Source organism: Malus domestica, chromosome 06 (genome assembly GCF_042453785.1).
Source record: "Malus domestica chromosome 06, GDT2T_hap1".
Classification (NCBI taxonomy): Eukaryota; Viridiplantae; Streptophyta; class Magnoliopsida; order Rosales; family Rosaceae; genus Malus; species Malus domestica.
The window spans coordinates 271508-289212 of record NC_091666.1 but is presented as its reverse complement, the minus strand read 5'-3'; the positions used below and the strand labels follow the sequence as shown (position 1 = coordinate 289212).

Here is a 17705-nt window from a genome sequence, read left to right as displayed (position 1 = left end):
CTTTTGAGCTTTTATGGGAATGTGAAATTCTGGGATTGGAGTTTTGGGGTTGGAGTAGTGAGTTTATGAGAGTTGGGTTTTTTAAAGGGAGGAGTAGGAAGTTGTAGGAGATGAGGCTGGGATTAGCCAACAACAAGATTGGAAAATTGATGATGTTATAGAATTTTGATGTTTCCTATTCAAGCTCTTAGCTTTAAAGTAGTCAGCTATTCAAAGAGTCGACGATGATGTCCTTCGTTGAGGTTGGTGACGTACTAAAGAAACAAAAAATTTCTCCAATTTTTTTCATACTTGCTTTCAAAATAATTTAAGCACTGCCAAACCAATACTTACTTGACAGAATATGTAGTCTCTTTTCTTTGTATGACATTTTACAAATTTACATAACCTAAAAAGCATATGATATGTCATTTCATAACATCTGTAATAGGATGTCATTAAAGATTATTGTTTGGGCCCAAAATAATATTTTGGGCCGAGCCTAAAACCGTTCTCGGCCCAGTAATCTTCTAGAAATGTTATGGGCCATCCAGCCATAAAAGGCCATCTAATCAAATTGGGCGAGTTTTATTACAAGAAAGATTGGTTTGGATAAAGGCAAAATAGTTAAATCCCGGTGCAATGAGGGATCTCAAAGTTGAAGGCGTTGAGAAATAGGAAATGAATATGGTTCATTATAGAGTTTGGTTCAGAAACCTATTAGAACTAGGATTGGCCAAATCCTAATCTGATTGGATTGAGGAGTTATAATCCGAGTACATCTCTAGTTAGGCCAGGAGTAGGTTCCCTGCTATAAATAGAGAATGAAGTGCATAATTCAGGCCCCTTCCAATTCAACACACAAATTGCCATGTGCAAACTCTCGCTCTATGCAAAACCTCTCAACAACTTTGAGATTTTTATTTTCCTTTTTCCTGCTAACACATCTTCAGTTTGGATAAACAGGATTGTGAATGCAATCGGCGACACCTTCAGTTTAGATAAATAACATTGGAGCCCTAGAATCAGCCGACCGAGGAGCACCTTCAATTTGGATAAACAACACTGCTTCAAGACCGACTAGCTATTTATCCAAGTCTCAGTCAACAAGGATTTCCCTGTCCTTGTTGGTAGAGGTCATCTCATCAGCCTTCTTGGCGAAGTGAGGTGTTACGAGATTACTGCATTTTGCCAAGTAAAAGCCAAATTTGATATTGAACTTCGCAAAACTAGCAGCTTTGTCTTCAGGCTCTAGAACCCAAAGGTCGAGACATGTTCCTTCCTCGACCGCAGTCGTGAGATAAAGAAGTCAGCAACGCGCCCAACGCCACATCAACATATTTTACTTCTTGGCCGAGCTTGGCCGACAAGTTGGCACGCCCCGCACATAACGGAATGACGTAGTCAGCTTATTAATTACTCAGCATGCGCGCTAAGTAGCCCTGATAGTTTTTAGGGTCAACAGTTATTTACACACTCATTTTTACTTTTCATATACTCTTTTCAATTTCTGATCGTCGGATTAAATAAATTGAAGAAAACTTAATAAACAAAATTTAACAAGAATATATAAGAGATAAAAAAGAGTGTGTGATAGAATTACTCTAAAATAATTAGACTATTACAATTAAGCAGTCTTATCTTATTTTACTAATGGGCTGCTCAGTTTACCTTTGGAACTTGGAAAGCAACATGTCAAAAGCAATTTACACCAATCAAACGCGATTCTTTATCCCCAAGTGAATCTCATTGAAAACCAAAACACTCAAAGAGATATTGGTCAATTTCTTCTTTAAACTTGCCGGGGTTGCCGAATTGTTTCTCTGGACCTTAATTTTAGGTGACCACCCTTAAATCTTATAATTAGTCAAATTTCTTCCTGCTGTTAAGTTTCTGAAATTTTGGTCAACCTCTGCCACCCTGCTTCAAAGAGTAAAAAAATAAATTTGCTTATTTTAATTTAATTATTTTTCTTTCTAAATTGCAACTTAGAATACGGTTTAGTGCTATTTTTTTCACTTGTAAGTGAGAGGTCTTAGGTTTGATTCTCGCTAAAGGTGAATTTGAGCTATGTTATTGATAACTCATTGTAAGACTAAGTTCTTCTGTATGTATTAACGTAGATAATATCGTTTGTTAAAAAAAAAAATTTCCATAAAACTATTCGATCCTAGAATTTGACAAAAAGAAAGAATTATTTTCTTATTTCCCACTCTTACAGTCGACAACCAAACGATGCCTTATTCGAAATGCCAAAAGATTGCTCATGTTGTGGATAAGGATGATTGTCCCCGGAGCAATTGCGATAATTTTACAAAAGGCAAAGAAACAAATTATCCAAAAATAAACCATGAAATAGCACTTGAGGGCATTTAGGTAATTTTAGGATGGGAAGTAGGGACCTCATCAATAAGTATGGTTTGATTTGTATGTATCTAGAAAGCGAGAGTCTTGAAGAGAAGAGAAGAGGAGCGGAGACTTGGATCGATCGTTCGTTTTGGAAAAGCAACCGCAGATGGCGTGTGTACCGTCAGGAGTGGGAACAGGAAGAGGATACTTGACGAAGATGAAGGATTTATCAGCGACGGCATCTGTGAGTTTGAGATCATTGGATTTAGGAGGAGGTAGGGGGAGGAGGAGGATGAGAGGCGTGATGGTGGCGATGGCGGTGCAGGGTAGGTTCAAAGGGACGCAGATGAGGGAGAAGCAGCTGACGGAGATGATTGAGAAGAAGGTGGTGGAAGCAACGGAGGTCTGCGAGGGAGATCCGAAGACGGACGAGTGCAAGGTGGCGTGGGACGAGGTGGAGGAGGTGAGCCAAGCCAAGGCCGATCTAAGGCTCAAACTGGAAAAGCACAAAGATCCCCTCGAGTCATTTTGTCAGGAGAATCCGGAGACGGACGAGTGCCGAATCTACGAGGATTAATTATTCCAGATTCCAGATATCAGAATTGAAATCCACCAAAACTTGCTTCCTTCCTTCCCTGTCATCGAATGATGCATGGATCTTGATGATTGCTGCATCTGTAATATCTTGTTAGTGTAAAAGCATTAGGTAACTGGTTGCCCAAATAATGTGTGTAAGTGTAATATTGAAACCAGTATTATTATTATTATTATTATTATTATTATTGTTTACTGTGGTGTTGAATTGATTGCAGTGTCCTTCTGATTGGGTTTGCTTGATTGCAATATGTTGTTTGGAATATCCTGTTCTACTTTATTTAGCACTAGACTAGCAGTCCAATTTCAATTGGATCCAATTAAGGTGGCAGCTAGGATCATATATACCTACTTAGTACTTACAAACATGATTTTTACCATGGCAATTGGCAAGGGCTACTCACAAACATTGAGCAAAACAAATGCGATAAACTAACTTCTCACTCATCACTAGAGGCTTTGATCAAATGGATAAGCGGATCCATATCAACTCAACCGTAGTACCCCACTAAGTGCCGAGTGCGGTGTAACCATAGAGACCATGAAAAAGTTATATCTTTTCTATTTTGCTGGTGCAGATCGCGATGGGAAAGTTAACTTTTGGACTCAGTTTAGATGTCATTCATTGAAATGTTATGTATTAGATTGTTTTTCTCTTCAGAAAAAAATAAAAACCATATGCATTGACTAACTATAAATATGTCTTTTTTTTTCTTTCACGTGTGACCCTATTTTAGAGAGGGTAATGCTATATTAAAATTAACTAATTAAGAGGAATGAGAAAAACAAATCTAAATGTTGGGCATTTGAAATTCATGCTTGAACATTATTTGTGCAGAAATGAAAACCAGAAAAGATTAACTTAAGTTTGTCAAAATTGTATCAATAACGAATAGACCATCCAAGACCATGTATTCCGTCCACTTTCACACAACAGATCGATTGTTTTATTGTTTGTCAAAATTGCAAGTGATGAATTACCCTAATGGATAAGATATTTCTCTTTAATTTGCTGCAACACAGTTTCAAGGCCTTTTCCAAGTTAGTTTAAATTATCTTTTTTTTTTTAAATTAAAAAAAAAACACAAAAACTGATTTTCCATTTTACAGGTATAAAGGCCAAACTAAAAAAAGGAGTAAATAATGAAATCCAAAACAGATTTTTGCACGATTTTAATTTTTGAAAACATTGATATTTTTATAATAAGGAAGGGAAGTTCCGCTAAAGCACACAAATTTGATATCAGATTCTAGCAAGTTTTGAAAGAGGCATAGAGTAAGCATTTGGAGAGAAATTGTGGACCTTGCAACCAAGTAACTGATTAACGGCTTGGGAATGGCTGTTCTGGGAGGAGGACTCGGAGGAGCTTGGCCGCGGCCATGTTCAGCTTACTCCTCTTTCTTTGGGCATCCTCCGTCTCTTCCCCCCCTAAACCTCAAGCTCAAATCCCCAAACAACCAAAAGTCTCCTCCTCCTCCTCGTTTTGGTGTCTGCAAAGCTTCATGGCAAGAGGTCACCTCTCTCTCTCTTCCCCTCCATTTCATATATTCAAATTTTAATTAATAATTAACTAATTGATGATGGATTAATTTGTATTATGCGTTGTTGTTGGTTTTGGTTCACCGTTCCTTCAGCTTGTGGGAGTTGTGGTATTCTCTGCCATTCCATTCACGGCCGTGAAAGCCATAGCCAATAGCGCACTCGGACAGTCTCTGCAGAAGCGGTTGGAGGAAAGGAAGAAACTTGCTGTGGAGAATTCTTCCACCTTTAGGGCCTCCGCCCAAATCGCACGAAAACGCAGGTAAAGCTCATTTCCATTCGCTCGTATATAGGCATTTCTGCTAGTTTGTAATCTTATGTCTAACTAGCACACCTGCAATGAATAAGGCAACGATTAATATATGATAAACACAGCTCACCAGCTAGTGTGTAAGAGTAAAATATATCTCAAGTAAAAAATGTGGGTGCCAACTCTACTCAACTGGTGCTTAAAGTGGCTGTGATACCAATATATTGAACTCATATAGGAATCACACTCCTACAGTGGGCCGGAAAATTTAAGTGTAATACCAATATATGGAACTCATGAGTGTGATATCAATATATTTAACTCATACTAGTGTAGAAGTAGTGTTATAAACTTATTAGTATCAAATTCAGGTTGCCTGATTCCTATATATAGGTATCACACTCACTCAAACTACTGTGGAAGGCCTACCAACTAAAAAGCTTGTGGATCGTTTTTGTTCTATCCGTCTTCCAGTTTGCAATGTTAGGACATGTCATCCATCCATCCATGTAGCCATATAGAAGAGTGTTTTCAGTAGCCGATGGTCATTTTCATTCTCTCTAGTGACTGGTCTGTACTAGACTAGTATACAATCCAACCCATTAATAATGATTAATGGCAGCATCAGCAGCTAATTGTGCCTACTTTTGGTGGATATTTCCATCTATAACATGGTCATAAGTTCATAACCACTGCCTAATCGCATTTTTTCATTTTCTCAGGTCTGGTACAAACTAACCATTTGCTGCATATGTATGCCATGTTCTTGAGGATCATGTTTTCTGTGGAGTACCAAATCAACTAACTACTAACCTTATATTGACAGAAGAGCAAACATAGTGCTTTTCGCATTACTTCGTATGGAAATCTTAACTCATTGGTTTTTTAGCTTATGTCACTAAAAATATGTTGACCACGAATACCTGTATAGAATTCCTAATTTCTTATAAATATGTATTCACTGCATGGTAAACTCTCCTACTTCACAGCTTGTGGTACGGAGAAGGGCGTCCCCGCTGGCTTGGCCCAATTCCATATGATTATCCTGCATATCTTACTGGAGAACTACCTGGGGATTATGGTTTTGATGTTATAGGTCTGAGCAAGGATCCTGTTGCTTTCCAAAAGTATTTTAAGTAAGTCCCCTTTTTTTTTTGTTCCATTTCTGATATCGATATTGGGGATGGTCTTCAATATAATCTTCACATTGCTAGTTGTTAAAATTTGACCGCAGAATCCTACACAATTTTAACTGAGATGGTAATTTTCACAATTTTCAACTTTGGAATAGAAATTGGTAGGTTAGGCATTGTTAACCACACTAGTTGTAACCTACAGCATTTCAACTTTCTTTGTGATTTATCACAATATTGTTACCGCTTTCATACAGATCTTGTTCTAAGTAATTTTGTAGTATTCTCTAGGGCTAATTGTCCACTTCTACAGAGATTCCAAAGTTTAATTTGTAGAAAAAGATTGATGCTTGACTAAATTTGGAAAGAATTTTGATGCAGGATCTAAAGAAAAAGATTAATGTTTGACCGAATGAAGTCTTTCATTGCTGTCATTGTGGCAAGCAAGAATAATAGGAAATCAATGGAATGAGGACACAAAATTATAATAAAAAAGAATAGCATCACGCTGGTAGGGTTCTAGGAATCTCTAGAAGAGGCCTTGGGCATCACAACTAGGGTTAGGTTGTGACCCACAGGTTCCAAATACTCCAGTGTCATTGTGCCATGGTTCCTGAAATATTACACCTCTCAGGATCTTTCATTTTGTTATACTATGTGCAGTGTGATATTTGTTTGTGCATGGCTTTAATAAGTATGTAATTTACTTGTGCAGGTTTAAGTTGTCAATAATCTGTGTATTCTTCTTTGTTACCCTGCAGCTTTGAAATACTCCATGCTCGTTGGGCTATGCTAGCTGCCCTTGGTGCTTTGGTTCCTGAAATATTAGATCTCTTAGGAGCCTTTCATTTTGTTGAGCCAGTATGGTGGCGAGTTGGCTATTCAAAACTTAAGGTTATTATTTATGTGCTGGAATCAATCTTCTTTTATTGATCAATTTTGTTGGACCTTTTCTTGTGCTATTAAACCATGTCTTAGATTTGCTGAAGAAAATGGAGACCAGCCTACTGGACCTTGGTTCTCAAGGGATGATGACTATATTAATCTAGCTGAAATGATAGGGATGTGAAATAGAAGGAGAAACTTATGAGAGATGAGTGAGTTATGATGAATTTTGTCATGATATCACGAATTAGTAAACAGATAGTCAGTTGTAGTGTCTTTTTTTTGTTGGTAGATTCTGCTTTGAAGTTTTCAAATGGTTTTAAATTTTAACTGCTAACGATATTGTTAGTTCAGTCAAAATGTTTTAGATGATCAGCTTTCCTGTTTCCATTATAGCCTGCTATGTAGAGTAATAGAACCCTGTTTAAACCTTGACACTGAAAGGGAAACAGAATCACATTTAAGAACTCTTGCATATCATTCACTTAACTGACTTACAATTACACAACCTCAGCTATATATAGCTGGCTGCAAGTTCAGCTAAAGACCCATGAATTAACTAATTGCTAATCACATAATTAGCTAATTGACAAATAAGATGCTTACTGTCACTGAGACATGACTTTACAAAGTTTGTAGGTTTGCCAGCCCCTAACTGTTTAAGTTATTTATGATTCAAATACTGCCGCTTTTGGTTCAAACCATGTTTTTGGCTTCTGCGAGCCTCTCTTATGCAAGCTAATTTACCTACAAAATATCGTGATATAATTGTTGCAATGCTCACATGCAAGGATAGTTCAAGGTGGGAATAGAAATGATAAGGATAAGTTCTTATATCTTGCCATAATTTGCTAAAATATCATGGTCGGTTAAGTTTCTCCCTTAAGTGAATAGTGAATACCAGCTGAGGAATTTTCATCCATTTCAGATGCATTACCTCAGAGTTACCTGTTATGTCTGTCTCCTTCAATTTAAATAAACATCTTATATAGTTTGGTGTGAGCAACATACGAGGTGAATTGTTATTTTTAACTTTCTTTTCCTTCTGACTTATCATCAATGTTCACCAGGGAGACACACTAGACTACCTTGGTATCCCGGGGCTCCATGTAGCAGGAAGCCAAGGAGTAATTGTCATAGCCATATGCCAAGTTCTCCTGATGGTAATAAATTTTTAAAGCTCCGATCTTTTACTTTCAATATTCATAAAATTGTAACATATGATTGGTACCCTAGAAAGTAGAATGGACTAAGTGATGAAATTCAATGGTTTTAACCCGGTGATTGAGATTATGCTTGGTTCATGTTGTCTGAACTGGGGCTCATGTTGTTCATTGGGAACCTGAAAAAAATTTACTCTTCTGGATATCTATTGCTCATTCATTCCTGTGACGCATTTAGCACTTAAAACTTTGGGATCAAAAATTGTTTTCTTGGCATAGTCTAGAAGAAGAACTCACTGTCCCCAAAAGGAAAGTCTTTATGGCATAATACGGAATAATTCCTTGTCGCAAAGGGGTTCATATCGCTGTTTCTTTCATCGCATGGACATGTAGACATTGTGTCTGCATTTCTAAATTATGCTTTATGACAACCACTCCACACTATTTCTAGTTAAATCATTCATGGTGCTAAGTTGGTGAAAAGATACAGCTCTGCCTTAGAGATTTTGTTCTTCTCATATTCTGATTGTAGCATGAATTTCCCAACTTGTGAATGCAAACATGTAATTTATTGTAAACATTTGATTGGTAACTAGGTTGGACCTGAATATGCAAGGTATTGTGGGATTGAAGCATTAGAGCCTTTGGGAATATACCTGCCAGGCGATGTTAATTACCCGGGAGGAGAGCTTTTTGATCCCTTGAACCTCGCCAAAGACCCCGTAGCCTTTGAGGAGCTGAAGGTGAAGGAGATAAAAAATGGGCGCCTAGCTATGGTGGCCTGGTTAGGCTTCTACAGTCAAGCTGCATTGACAGGTAAAGGTCCTGTTCACAACTTGCTTGAACACATTTCAGACCCCTTACACAATAATGTGTTTACACTACTCAAATCAATGTAAATCTTGTTTGGATTGTACACTATATTTGCACCTACGTTGCCAATGTACATCTTATCTGCAACTCCAAGCAACTGTAAAAAAAACGACGACTGTTGTATGAGTCATCAAATTTAAATTTTACGTTTTGTAGTTGACATATTCGTTAAAGATGCTTATATAACCCAACACGAGAACAAATGAGTTTTCTTTTTCTTTTTTTGGTTGAGAAGAAGTACGAAATTCATAAACTACTAAACTAAAGGTACACACGATTTGATTAAAATGGATAAACTACTAAACTAAAGGTACGTTGATGGGAGAAATTATAAAATTATGGCCTTCTTCGTAGATACTAAGAAGAAATATTACTCATGAAGAAATTTTACCCATTCAAATCCTTTTTAAAATAATGGAATTAGAAGAAATGAATTTCCTTCATAGCTATTTATGTTTTAATCTCCACTAACTTCCATATCCAATATATCTTAAATTTAGTCACTTAGTACTATGGTCTAATGATATTTCACTTCACTTATACGTGAGAGGTCCTAGGTTCGATTCTCACCAAATGCAAGTTTGAACCACATCATTGCTAGTCCATTGTAAGGTTAAGCCCATCCTCTCCCCCTGACCATCTCAACCCTTCTAGGTTAAATTTTTAGTCCCATATTATTAAATAATGAATTTAGAATAATTTTTTTTCTTAAAGTAACTTTTAGAAAATAAATAAAATTATGTTGACTATCATAATTTAATTTTATGCACATTTTAATCTAAAAATATTGAAAAATCACCAAACCGACATCATGAAACTCGTGAAACACTATTAACGAATATGAAACACATAAAAGAGTTTTATTTTTTTTAATTATTTTAGCCGTTGAATTTAAATTTGGATTGTTAATTTTTTTTTAACAGTTAGATTTGACCACATTAGATCTTAACTATTGAATGAAATGGATTTATAAATATAAAACAACAAAAAAATACACATATAGGGTGGGTTAGTCCACTAAATTTGCCTCGGAAATGAGTTTTGGGTTAAAACTTATATTTGGCCTAAGGTTTGGAGCAAGTTGGGGGATGTTTAGTAGAACCTAAAATTTGAGTTTTACTCTAAGGGTTAGAGTAGGTCTTAATGTAGATAATATTGTTTATTAAAAAAAGAAAAAAAAAAGAAAGTGTTGCTGACACACCCCGACCGAGATCGAGGCATGCTGGCCGTCACGTGAGGGTGACGTAGCCATGTGCACAATGCGGAAGCAATTAAGATAAGAAATATACGAATAAATTAAAACCGAAAGCTACTAAGGTGCACTGATAACAGGAAGTGCTAAGAGTGAAATACAAGTGTAAATACTCCTAATCAGAGCATAGAAAGTCTAGGTGCAGTACAGTAAGACAAGTACTAATTATACAGTACCATAAGATGTCCTACAATTATTTTAATAGGTCAGAACCGTCGAAATCCTCGTACGCCACCAATAGCAGTCTACCTAAAACCTGGAGGGGTGCAAAACAGAAAGTGTGAATGGGCAAGAACAAATGTTTTACAAAACCATTTCAGTTCTCAACAGTTCTAACCCCTCACCGTAAAACATGTATAATTTTTCCCAGAAGTAGAATATAAGCATATGCATAAATATATATACGTGAATATATCAATTCAATTCATGCTTCACATATTCATAATCATTAGTATGCCATGCCAAGATATAACAGAGTAAGTAATTCAGGTGAGAATAAGTTCATGGCAATATAACATATTAGCCGGAACCCCTATGGAAGTTTGTACAACTGAATTCATAGTTCAATAGTCAATTCTAGCCAGAGTCACTGCAATGACCTATACGGCACTCTACTGTACACGAGTCGGAACTAAATGAAAAGGTCTGTATGACAATACTGGGTGTAATATAATTATGCTCAATACTACTCTCTCATAATAGCTGGGCGATAAATCGCTAGTCACCTACGAGTCGGAACCACCTATGATGGTCTGTACGACAAGACTGTGCACCTAAATTGGATCCAATGTGAGCATATGGTGCGATAGGTGACATTAATAACAGGCATGTGCCATATCTTTGGCTAAATCACCATCACCCTAGGTGCAGTTTTATGAGCTCAACGTTATTCAATCACATGCCATTAATCATTAGTTCTCATCACAAAACATAACTCACCTGGTACTTACTCGAGCGTCCACAACACCACAATTATATATAAGCATCATATACTAATTCATATACGAAATATGTTGATGCACAAAACCGGAAGGTCTTGGAACAACGTAAATCCGATCGTGAATCTGCAAGAAAGTAGAGAACACAAGATGTATCGTGGTTCACCCCAATGTTTGGGTTACGTCCACACTGATGTTGATACTGTTTCACTCTGAATGGTGAATATACAAGAAGACTAGAGGCAGTGTGCTCTCTAGCCTATTTTCTGTGTGATCTCTCCCCATGGCCTAAAACTTGACATCTTCTAATGAGGAGAGTGAGGAGTACTTTTATAGAATAAGGGCTATTCACTTATTATATATTTGCCCCTTTATTTATTACATAACTACATTTGAGTCCCCTGAGTATTTATACGAGGTCTAAATACGGATGCCCTAAGTATAGTACAAACAAAATATAAATTTAGATGCATGGCATTCAAGGCATATTTTCATTTAAACGTATTTTCTGGGAAAATATCAAGTATATGAATATATACTGAAAACCAAAAGCCCACTCACTGGTATGTCGAAGGGTTGTAACCCCCGAGTCGCCCTTGACTGCGTTCGTCCTCGGGATAAGTCTCACATATATGCGAATTAACTATAAAAACGTTATTTAATGCACATAGACAAAACTAACTAATAACTTCTCATACAATGCTCAAACGGGGTGTTTGAATATACCAACATGATCTACACAACTATACGAACATCCCTATATTTTTAGAATAATTTTTCGACCACCCACGCGCCGCCATGCACCGGCCAAGGCACGGCCAGACGCGCCGCCCATGCGCGGGCACGTGCCTAGCACACTAACAATGGCAGTAATGGCGTTTGGGAATATTCTGTTAAAATCTGGAATATTCCGTCTAAAAACTAACAGCTTTACCTTACGCTGTTAGCATATTCCGTCAAAACCGACGGAATATGCTCATTCTTCCCTAACGAGTCACCAGACGCCGACGATTGTTCGCCGGTTTCTGGGAAAACTTCTAACTCTAATTTCTACCTCATTTCAACTCCAAACTTTATGAAATTTGAACAATTTTGACGATCTCATCAAGACGAACAAAACCATACCTTTTTTAGTCAAAAAACCCACGGGATTTGTCGGAAAACTCCACGATATTCCGGCCAAACTTGCAACTCGTCGAATCTCACTATTCTGATGTCCAAAATCTTCCAACGAACCACTCATAGCCTCGTGAGGACCTCCTTAAGCTACCTATAAGCTTGAAATCCCCAAAAACATGAGATTTTACATTTGCATGAATAGTACCTCAAATCAGAGGTTATGGTTTCTCGGGTTTTTCAAGGTTTCAAGTCCTAAAAATGACATATACGAACTTAGGGACAAGCAAGGAGTTTGAATCTTACCTTCTTGACGTCGATCCACACTTGAAGTGTGAGTTTGGCATTCGTTCGTACATGAGGGAAGGAGATAGAGAGTGAGTCCGAGGGAGAAAGCACGAGAGAAAAGTGAGAGAAAGAGTTTATATGTGTGTAAGTGGTCCACGTGGTCACCAACCAAAACCACAAAACCAATTTCCAGTTTTTGTTCCAAAAATTAGGGAAATGCAAATTTGGACCACCATTTACATGCATGACACACCACAACGCTCACATCCAAGGGTAAAATAGTCAATTCACGTCATCGATAATTTATTTCAAGATGGGCTGTGACAGTTGCATTCCTATTAGATTAGGAATGTGATTGTGTAAATCCTAGTATATCTTAGAATATCTTTTATATTCCTATTAGGAGTAGATTACTTATTAAATGTTGTAATCCTAAAGGGTAAGGAATTAACCTTCCCTACTACTATAAATAAAGGCACAATGGGGTGGAATAGAACACACCCACAATTACACATCTATCTCTTCTTCTCTCTATGCCACACCTTCCCTCTCTCTCTGGCCTCCATAATTGTTCAGTAAATTATGCCTACAACACGTTATCAGCACGCTCTTGACGCTGCGCTAACAATATAATTTATTCTTTAATCATATGAGTATTACATTTTAATCATTCTTCTTATGATTAATTAATTATTTTATTGAATTGATCTACATGCTATTGATTCAATTTAATTTTTCTATGTTGAACGTGATACAACGCATTGGAGATGCAATTCCGGCTTTTCAAGATGGATCTTCTACAAATTCAAAGGCTTTTGTTGTTTTCTGTCAATTAGGTACGCTTAAAATAAAGTAAGATATTTGAAACGACCTTGAAGCATGAAAACATTCCCCATGATGCATGAACCCCCATATGTTTATATTTTCATTCCGATATATATGTTGTATATGTTCATATATATGTTGTATATGTTCATATATATGTCAATATATATTTGTTTCATGCATTACGCAATTTTTGCTATGTGGAATTTGTGAGTCAAAGAATAGAAAGAAATTAGAACCAATTAGGGTTTTTCAAACCCTAGAAATTTTGAAAAAGAGAAAAAAATTTATGGGAATTTTTTTGGCTAAGGGCACGACCTATATGGGTCATTGACTGTTGCTGGACCCGCATGCTTGGGTTTCACAGATTGGGCATGCAACCTCAATCCATCTCACCAGAAGCTAGCCTTGCTAAGCTTCTTAGCCCAATACTCGAAGTCATCAATGTTGGGCTTTATCCACGCCGAGCCGCACTAAGCCAGCATCACGGACTTGGTTAGTGAAAGTTAATGGGCCCGCAACACTTTAAGCAACATACCAGCACGTGTTGGGCTTTTCCCATCCTTCGGCCCAATATGCAGCAAGCATACAGCTTGCACTGCAATAAACTGGATTGCTTTACAGCCATAATCCGAAGCCCAGCCCGCAACATAAAGCTGTAGGGCCCTATTTTGGACAGCTGCCAGCAATCCTTTGCTGGGTTGCCTTTTGTTCTCGGCCCAAAGCTATTTTTGGCTTGTTTTTTTTTTAGCCCGTACCCATATTTTTGGTGCCCTACTCTTGGCACCTAATGCAAATTTTTTGCATTCTAAATAATTTTAACCCATATGTTAATATTATTTTGCTTCTACAATCGACCTTGTATGACTCGATTTATTGAATTAATTAAAAGTGATCTGCAATCCATTAATCTGATAATGAATCCAAAATTATTGACCTGAAGATCACTTTTGGACATTAACGATTCAATATTTTATTAACGTTTAGTTCAATATTTTATTAATGTTTAGCTCATAATCCAATTTCGAAATTTTTTTTACAACACATGGTAGAATCAGGGTCGGCCAAGGTGTGGCATCATGCCCGAAGCATGATCCTTGGTACCTAAGACCTAAAACTTTAAAAATAAGGGAAAATATTCCCGAACCTCAACCCTGCAAAATCTATTTTTGTCTTGATAGAATAGATCATTGGTTATGCACATGTTCGTGCCCCTACCAATGTTGTTGAGAAGTACCATTCTAGTAGTCAATACGTGAGACTAATTTTGCTTCACCAACCACCGTTGGAAGAGTAGAGTTTTGACATGGATAGCCTTGTTGGCTGAATCCCCTTAGTAAACTATTTACTTTGTGAACATTTTTCCATGTTCTTGGATTCAAGTTTGGTGTATGTTTTACTTATGGATAATCTTATTGATATTGTCCTCGAATATGAGTTAATTGAATCATGTTTCTTAATACATGTGACTGATTCAATTAAACAAGTGATTAGGTAGGAATGTAGGAAAGTTAGTTGTCTGGATGAATGTGTACAATGCACACTAACTTTACACCTAAATCACATCTCTAACAATGACTTCAGGTCTATCCAACCTGATTAAGAGCATTGGCACGCTCCTCATTGTATGAATGGTACTGAATCACCATTTAAGGGACCTTAAATTCTCCCTGATGTTGAGTTTTTAAGGATATTCGAGATGACAATGATCATAAATGAACCACTGAAGAAAATATAGTGGAATATCTTTGCACAACCTCCAAAAATGAGCTTGAAGCTTTGATTTGGGGCCAATGGGTTGTCTCCCAATTGGGAACACACCACATGTGGCCGGCCTGGAGCTGGGTGATTGAGCAGTTTACTTGTTTTGGCATGACCTTTTGGGACACTTAGGTCAAACAATGATGCTACGACGCATCTCCTTACCCGAAGTAAGGATCTTGTGCCTACAAGCACACTTTGCTAAAACCCGCTCGTTTTGGGAAATTTGATTTCTAAATCATCCCTAGCAAAGATACAAAACGACTCATTTTTCATAGTGGATTTAAGGGAATATATGTGGACTAATCCAACCAAAATGCGGACCATATAAATACTTATGGTTTTGGTTGATGAATCGACAAACTGGTCACATGTTTGTCCATAAACATTACTGCTAAACCTCATGGCCGATTAAGGGTTCACGACCTTACTTTTCCCTTAAAGTTCGGTAAACTGGATAATGTTGGAGAGTTTATATCGACGCTTTTCGATAAAGTATTGCATGTTGTTTTAGGTTTATAATTGAACATTGAATTCCCATGTTCACCCCAAAAAGCCTCGCCTAGTGATCATGAAATGCAATTTAAATGATCGCCCGAATTTTGGTAAACGTACCAAGTTTTTGGTTTCTGCCTACGGCTATGCAATCCTTGTACACAGTTATGTTGGTCCGCCTTGAGGCTCATTGCCACCCAACCTATATGACGTTACAGTTGGTTATTGGGTATGAACCTGACGATTTTTGTATTTACGCATTTGGGTGTGCATTATATGTACCAAGTTGCTCCGCCCCAACGTACCACCATGGGTCCTCAAAGAAGGATGTGAGTCTTTGTTGATCATGATTCTCCTTCACACTAGCTCTCTTCGAGCCCTTGCATGCAATCTCTTTACCGCTCATTTGAGGGTTGTCACTTTAATGAGACAGTCTTCCCGCCGTTAATGGGAGCTAAGAACGTCAACGTTCCTGTAGAAAGGCGAGAATTTACGTGGATGTTACCTACTATGTCTCATCTCGATCCCCATACCGCACAAGTGTGATAAGTAAGTGCGATGAATTCTAGCTTTCAGAATGTTGCTCCAGACGCATTCTACTGATCTAGTTAAAGTGACGAGATCATATACCAATTGCAAATATGTCTGCAAGGATAGACGTACTTAACGGACGTCGAGTCAATATCCCTGGAGGGTGTGCCACCCTTGTTAGACGGTTTGGACGCCCATGTTGGACGGTCTGGTACATCAGCGGATAGCTAATCAATCTGTCTTGGCCTGGAACACGACAGATCACTCGGTTCGTAGGATTCACTTCCCTGGAAGAGGAAGACACGGCACAACAATGAATCTAAACTCGATCGCTGTCTCAAATCATTTCCATCTCATGAGATTAATTCGGATTTCTCCCGAGACTTAAAGTTCTTGGTCCAGTATACTAGTTTGGATGACCTAAATGGAATTGAAATGAGATTATCATTGATGATGTTTTCACTTATATGGTACTGACATAAATGAAAATCGACGATATCGAACCGTGTTCCGTTGATTAAGTGACAGCGTAAAACTGATTGGACAACTAAAGTTACAATCCAGGTCAAATTCCTTACCAATGTATGTATTGGACCTGTCATTCCTACACAGCCCAAGGTAACCCTGTTGTGTTACAAGTGGGAAAGGAAGCGTTATGAGATGAATGAAATAGTGCAATATGATTTACGCCTTATGACGCAAGGTTTCTCTCAAACGTCATGTGATTGATAGCAGCATTATGAAATGTGGTTAGTGTTTTCTCCATGGGGATATAGATACGAAGATTTACATGTAAGTTCTCGAAGAATTACATGGACTGTTTCAAATAGTTCCAAAACCACGGAACACCCTCTTAACTAGTTTTGAGGCGTTCACTTATGGATTGAAAAATCCGACGAATGTGGTATACCTGTCCAAGTGATTATTTGATCAGTCAGGGATGAATTATGCCATTGCATGTTAAACTATGAAGTCTTATTCCAAATTGCCTGAGTTACAGTTTATGTCATTGACACGAATCTCACTAAGACTCCGGAAGAGCTTGAGAAAACTGCCTCGCACCTGAAGATGGAATTTGAGATGAAGGATGTTAGGAAAACTCGTTTATGCGTTGACCTGAAGTTGAATCATTGTTCTGACGATATTTTGGTCTACCAGTCGAACTACACCCTGAATGTGTTACCCTTGAGTATACCTATGATCGTCCATACGTTATATGCAAATGAGACCCTTGAAGATGTTATAGAATCCGAAATTCCATATCTAAGTTCAACTTTGTGCTTCGTTGTACTTAGCTCATTGTATTTAGACATGACATCTCATTCACTGTTGATCTTTGTAAAGATGCAGCATCGCGCCTACACGTAACCACTGAATTGGTATTAAAGACGTACCCTGAAGTTACTACACGGGTAAATCCCAACACATCTTAACGGATCCAACCCCCCTGATCCTCGAAATGATGTTTTCCTTGTTTGTTATGCTAACTCAGGTTACTTATTAAACCCACATAAGGAAAAATCCCCAAATGGTTATGTCTTTACCGTTAGGAATATCGCAATATCTTGGAGGTCCATGATATGACCTTAGTTGCGAAATCTTCGAATCGTTCCAAGACTCACCTTACTTCATTATGCCACAAGTGAGACATGGTTAGGAGTTATTGTTGAGCATATTCGAAGTACTTGTTGTGTTTTCATCCATCGTTGAGTGCCAACGACGATCCATGAAGA

The 17705-nt window shown here is 37.7% G+C and overlaps 2 protein-coding genes across 2 annotated transcripts; both read left to right on the top strand.

Annotated features, from left to right (window-relative positions):
- The first annotated feature begins 2289 nt into the window (after nucleotides 1-2289).
- Nucleotides 2290-3117, top strand: LOC103436677 (calvin cycle protein CP12-3, chloroplastic). The gene has a single exon (XM_008375123.4). The coding sequence runs from the start codon at nucleotides 2495-2497 to the stop codon at nucleotides 2903-2905; it is 411 nt and encodes a 136-aa protein (XP_008373345.3). The 5' UTR covers nucleotides 2290-2494; the 3' UTR covers nucleotides 2906-3117.
- Nucleotides 3118-4064: 947 nt separating this feature from the next.
- Nucleotides 4065-8921, top strand: LOC103436678 (chlorophyll a-b binding protein 7, chloroplastic). Its single transcript, XM_008375124.4, has 6 exons — nucleotides 4065-4435; nucleotides 4558-4724; nucleotides 5702-5848; nucleotides 6607-6739; nucleotides 7801-7893; nucleotides 8490-8921. Exons 1-6 carry the CDS (start codon nucleotides 4259-4261, stop codon nucleotides 8790-8792), a joined length of 1020 nt encoding a protein of 339 aa, XP_008373346.3. The 5' UTR covers nucleotides 4065-4258; the 3' UTR covers nucleotides 8793-8921.
- The last annotated feature ends 8784 nt before the right edge of the window (nucleotides 8922-17705 follow it).